At 39.4% G+C, this 6,434-nt stretch overlaps 1 protein-coding gene across 1 annotated transcript in view; it reads left to right on the top strand.

The window, feature by feature from the left end:
- The first annotated feature begins 3,327 nt into the window (after nt 1–3,327).
- Nucleotides 3,328–6,434, top strand: part of LY86 (lymphocyte antigen 86) — a 24,473-nt gene continuing 21,366 nt past the window's right edge. The window contains exon 1 of the mRNA XM_015810847.1: nt 3,328–3,503. Within this exon, the coding sequence (XP_015666333.1) occupies nt 3,380–3,503 (124 nt within the window). The 5' untranslated portion in view covers nt 3,328–3,379. The remainder of the gene's footprint in view (nt 3,504–6,434) is intronic.

The raw sequence follows: 6,434 nt of genomic DNA, 5'->3' as shown, positions 1-6,434 counted from the left end.
TTCATTATTGTGCCATTGAAAGGATAAATGCTTTCCTTCCCCAGCTGGGAAAAATGGCAAAAGGAATCCTGTTTGAAAACAGGCTAGCCTTACTAACTGAGAAGATACCGTGCCAATCTATTCTGATTTGAGTTCAGTGGGCTAGCTCTTATATATCAGTACAGGATTGCAGCACAAACATGCAAAGTCCTGCATGGAAGTAATGGATCAACAGTGAAAGAATGTGTAATGGAAGAGTGATTTATTTTTTGTCAAAATGCTATACAGCAGTGATGGCAAACCTTTTAGAAACTGATTGCCCCAAAACCACCCTGCCCCTGCCCTGCCCACCCCCCTGTGCCCCACCTGCCCACAGGGCCATCCACCACCTCCACGGCCCGCTGCAAATCGCCCAGGCAGCCCAGCAGCACCATGGTGGCCACACCCTCCACCCGTGCCCTGCAGCATCATCTGCACATGACGGAGCACGAGGGCGGAGTCTTGTCCCCGCTACTTAGCTGCCATGTCTTTTCAGTGCTGCTCTGTGCGGGCAGTGCCCAGGGGCAACTCTCCTCCAGGGGGGCTGCTGGTGAGGAGGAGGCCATGGGAGGAGGCAGGGCTGGGGCGACGGCACGCATGCCCATAGAGAGGGCTCTGAGTGCCGCCTCTGGCACGCATGCCATAGGTTCGCCACCACTGCTATACAGCATGTTCTCTGTAAAGGCTTCTCTGTCCCATTACCTTGGATCATTGTTGTTCCTTTAATCCAGGGGTCCTCAAACATGGCCATTTTAAGACTTGTAGACTTCAACTCCCAGATTAAGGATTTGGATGAATGTGAAATAAGGTTTTGGAATTAATGGGAAATTAATAGAATTAATGGGAAAATTCTATTGTTTTGAATTCTTTAAAAAAATGATAGGATGAGACTTTGAAGGTTGGATACTAGAGGGAATCGGGCTTTGTAGTTAGACCGTGCTTAAAGATATTATAAAAAAATGAACAAGTTTTACCTAATAAGACTTGGACTGATCTGAAAATGGATTTTAAAAAGACAGGGTACAAGAATGATATGGAAAAAGGTACTACACTGGATATAAAGAAACTGGTTAATGTCTTAATAATTAAAAGGGGTATATAAATACTAAACTAAGAGTGTGACCTGGATAATTTTGTTATATTGGATTTAAAATATAACTCCTGTTAAAACTTGGAAGAATTTTGTGAGAAAGAACAAGAAAAAATGAAATCAAGTTCTAGTCTGTTATTTAAAAAATCCAGATTGTTAGATGGAAAGGGAAGGAATATAAAGTTGGTTTATTTGATCAAAGTTAAAATAGATGCTGTTTTCTCTGCTTATCCTTGATGGGCTTTTGCTGATCAGGACTGAATGACGAGGCTTTACGGATTTCTTAATAGATAGGACATGGAATATGAGAAGAAGAGATTATTTGTTGTATTTTAAGAGAAGGCTTAGAAGAGATCAACCCCGAGTGCTCTTTAGAAGGCCAGATCCTGAAGTTGAAACTCAAATACTTTGGCCACCTAATGAGAAGGAAGGACTCATTGGAGAAGAGCCTAATGCTGGGAAAGATTGAGGGCAATAGAAGAAAGGGACGACAGAGAATGAGGTGGCTGGATGGAGTCCCTGAAGCAGTAGGAGTGAGCTTAAATGGACTCCAGAAGATGGTAGAGGACAGGAAGGCCTGGAGGAACATTGTCCATGGGGTCGCGATGGGTCGGATACAACTTCGCAACTAACAACAACAAGAGAAGGCAATAAAGTACTAAAATTGTTATAGTTGTCATGTTGAAGAAGGAAATCATTTCTTTATATAGTTTTTTTTCTTTATGATGGGTAGTCCTCAAGTTATGCATACTGTGTTTCCCCAAAAATGAGATCAGGTCTTATATTAATTTGTATTCCAAAAGACACATTAGGGCTTATTTTCCAGTTAGGTCTTATTTTCGGGAAAATACAGTACCTGTCTGGCTGACGATCTTAACTGGGGATTATTTTGGGGGTGTGGGTTATATTACAAGCATCCTGAAAAATCATGCTAGAGCTTATTTTCTGGTTGGGTCTTATTTTCGGGAAAACACGGTATTTGTTCAGGAACCAAAGTTTGATGATGCTAAAGGAAGGGTCTTATGATTAGTCCTCAGTCTTCTGATTGTTGCAGTGCCTCCTCAGTGTTGTGAACAAAATTGAAGAGCTTGGCAATCAAGGGTTGCACTTACGACCGATTGCAACATTCCACAGTCACGTAATTGCTATTTGTGACCTTCCCTACCATGGCCTTTATTCACTTGCACGTACCACACTGTCTTCTCCCTTCACTCACACTCCTCCACTACCCTTTTTCTCTAGCATCCCTGCACCAGCACGGACATACCCCGCCCTCTTTCCCTGGCCTCCCTGCACTCATATACATCCTATGTAGCCTTCTCTACCCAACCTTCTTAGGCTTGTGCCACACCACAGCATCTCCCCTCCCAATTCATGTATGCTATGTTTCCCAGGACCTCCTCTATCTCCTTGTGGCATCCCCACACTCTTTATCTGGGACTCCTTCTGCTTCCCACTTAATAACTTTCCTGTCTGTAGTTATAACAACAATCAGAACTACCTGGATTGCCCTCCCTAAGCATGCGGTGTCCCACTTTATGGCCACATTGCTTAACCACAGCAATTCCAGTCATAATTCAAGGATTACCAGTATATTCTTATTTTTTTCTCTCTTTTCTATTTTTCTTTCTATTTTTTCATTTTTGCACTTTTAGTTTTTTATTTTTATTCTCTTGTTAGTTTAGTTTGTATAAATGTAAATGTTTTATTATTGTAACTTTTAAAACAATTACATTTTTTTTTTAAAAAAAAGGACCATTGGCATGGAAATGAAGGCAAGCCTCCAAGACTTATATTGCCTTGGTGCCATCCTAATGTCTGTCGCCATCCTGTGTCCAAAAGTCTTTTCTTCAGTCCTTTTTTTTTTTTGGCTTGGTTATATTCCATCCTTTGTAATATCCCACAAGAAAAACTATAGAGAGACTGTTCTCTGATAAGAATCTTCCATGAGAATTGAAAGCTAGGTAGGACATAAACCGTTTCACTGGGAAGCCTTGATTTGATTATTTTTTTTTTAATGATCAAAATAAGCATGAGTATGTTGAAAGCTTGAAAAAAAGAGTTTTTCTTCTATCTCAACATGGACTTGAACGGTTGGTGAAGAACCCATTATGGATTCTTCATTATTAGCAGAAACCAGTATGAAACTGAGTGCAGCAAATAAGTAGCCTGGCTTTTCTGCATTTATTAGAAAGAGGAAGTGGGCAGGCCGACTATCAACCCTGACCGACAAGAAAGGCACCATTAGAGAGAGTCTCCTCCACAGAGATCATGAAAGCACTCAAGGTTGTTCCTGTCCTCCTTTCACTGATTTATACCACCGCCAGCGTCACCAGATGGCCTACACACATAATCTGCAAGAACGATAATTTGGAAGTGAACTACAGAAGCTGTGGTGAGAGCTCATAGTTGTGTTTAATGTCTTACTATAACCTTGTTTTGTGCTACTCCAACAGATTGTGCAATAGACTGTTTGCTAGACATATTTGATATTTCAGGTCTTGATGAAGACTGGACTGGGGCAGTTTTCTCTCGGCACATTCCATTTCCATCGGACTAAGAAAATATTAATAAAACATGATTTTATATATAAGGGTAACAGGGAATAAATAATATATTAGAAACCTGCTCATTTTAACCTCATCATATCTTCTCCCAGTCTAATCTTTCAAGTAATGCTTGAAACATTTTTAGTAGAGAAGGTAAACTCTGATCTGGTGAATGGAGCTTTCATGCAGATTCACCTCAGTCTAACCAATACCCTTCCCCAAATATTCAGATTCAACAGGTGGGAATCCTGATTTGTCTGTCTCCTCCCCCATCTTCTTCTGTCCCTACCTGGGTAATAAGCAAGGCAGTGGAGACATTTCCTCCAGTGATGCAGATCTGTTATTTTCTCTCCTTCCCCTTTTCAGTCAGCCTGAATCAGGTTTAATGTGTAACTCAGGAAGGAATCATGTTGTCAAAAGCGGGTCGCCAGGCTCCCCCATGCAGTGAGATTCTTAGACTGGCAGCACTTCCCATAGACAGTTGGTTTTTCTAATCTGCTGGCAGAGAAAAAGAGCAGGCACCTCTGAAATGAATGGAAATGAATCTGCTTGGCATTCCTTTTTTCCAAAGCTTTCCAGCTTGACTGGCTCTGTGCCTCAGCTGCAGCACTGATCCAAAGAGGATAAAAGGAATGAGCTTCACAGACATCTCATTCATATGAGGCACGTGATATGAAAAAGTGATCAGCGGCACACGAAAGCCCAAGAGTTGTTGGGTTTTTTTCAAATTCATCCAAACACAAAAGCTGCCCTCTGTGAGTTTGCCTCCTTCCCTGAAGCTCAGGCACTGCTTTATACCATCACAGAAATTAAAACAAAAATGGAAAAAAAAACAGTGAGGGATACAAGGAGTAAATAAATATTTGGAATGAAATCTTTTACTAGTCAGTTCCTAGGAGACAAAGTCAGCTTTCAATTCTTATAAGCGGATCTCCTGTAGTAGACACGAATAGTCACAGGACAGCTTATCATTCAGCAGGCGAAATAGAGAAGGCTGCTTTTTATGAGTCAAACTATGACTTCATTTTACTTTAATATTGTCTATTCCATCTGGCTATGTACCAATATGTACCTGCGATCCATTTCTGAGAGCCCTCAGGAACTGACATTCTACATGCAACCCAAATGTTTTATTGCTAAACTCAGGACCCAAATCAAAATAGGAGACATTTCTCCTGAAGAAATCAAACCTTGGTTTCATGTAGGCTGTTAGATTGTTGAGAAAGAACAGATAATAGCAGTAACAGATATGGGCATATTAATGTTTTTTTCCACAAGAAACTCAGTCTGTTCATGCAGTGGGCATATGCACAAGCTATTGCCTCATTTACAAGTAATAGTGACAACTACAGCTGCTAGCAGCTATTGTTTTTGCATTATTCCCTCAATATACCAGAGTTCTATATATCAACTATTTTGTCTTTAGCTGAAATGTCATCTAATTCAAGTGAATGCAATCTTATGTTCACTGACTTGGAAACATATCTCACTGAAATTCATGGGATTATTTCTGAGGAAACATAGTTAAGCTCAAGCTGTACATGTTTTTGTAAAGTGTTACTAGCCAGAGTCTGTCTTCAGAAAGTTGTGAATTTGACCAATATAATAAGTTTAACTTGGAGACTCAGTGTTTCTTGTATGTAAACATACTGCAATGGGCTAGGGTTTTTTAAAGTATTTTTTAAAACTCTACAGATTAGGTACTGAATACATAAAATGCACAAACTGACTTTAAAGTACCGTTCAATTTCTTTTGTAATGTCATTTGTTCTTTTAATCAATGGGCAGTATCAAAATGACTCTAAATTATCTAAATGAAACACTATTGGTATACTGAGTTTATATTTGATTGTTCAACCAGACAGTGGTAGTCAAGGTGACTAGCAGTAATAAAAATAAAATATAGAAAACCACTTTATTTAAAAATATAATAAAAAGTGTTTGGGGTTTTCTTAATTAAAAACCTAAAATTATACCACTTCAAAACTTTAAAACTTCAGCTTATTCACCAAAGGGCGGTCAGAAGAGAACAGGTCCATTTGCCAGAAAGTAATAATCAAGAGAACTTGTAAAAAAAAATCTTTTTCTAAAAAAAGCTACAAGCTAGGCTTCCCTAATCTCCCAAGGTATTATAATGACAAGTCCTCAAATTCCCAACTGGCACAGTTACAGTATTCTCAACAGTTCTGGGGAGTAGCAGACACAGATGGTTAGAAATGACAGACGGCAAATATTTCATATCTATTTCAAAATAATCTTCCAGGAAAATATGTTGCTGACCTGTTTGGGTCACTTTTTGGTGGCGAAGGACCACAGCTGACATTTCAAAAGAGGCTGAGAGCCGCAGAGTAGATATGAACACTCACCAGTCATCTGGAACAAGTTGGATTTGTTGAGAAATTGGTTTTTCAAGTAGAATGTGAAAATTTCAGAGATTATACTATAATTTTCATGCCTTAAGCCATTTCCTCCCTGTCACTTATAGCATTTTTTAGCTTCATCCAGTTAATCATTGAGGAGATTTAAAGATTGCCTGTTCCTGTTATGTTATTTTGACACAACAAAAGTTGGCTGGTTATAGAAGATGCTGTAAGTGACTAGGGTGATGGCATTCACACTATTTCTCACTCAAAACAGTGGGAAATTGAGGCTTCAGCAATCATAGTCACAGGTGCTGCAAAAAGGTCATACATTGCTCATTCCTGAATTCAGCAGATAGATAGATAGATAGATAGATAGATAGATAGATAGATAGATAGATAGATAGATAGATAGAT

This window comes from Protobothrops mucrosquamatus, unplaced genomic scaffold (assembly GCF_001527695.2).
Source record: "Protobothrops mucrosquamatus isolate PMUCROS unplaced genomic scaffold, P.Mucros_1.0 scaffold23, whole genome shotgun sequence".
NCBI lineage: Eukaryota > Metazoa > Chordata > Lepidosauria > Squamata > Viperidae > Protobothrops > Protobothrops mucrosquamatus.
The sequence above is the reverse complement of the archived record's forward strand: the minus strand, read 5'-3'. Positions and strand labels throughout refer to the sequence as shown.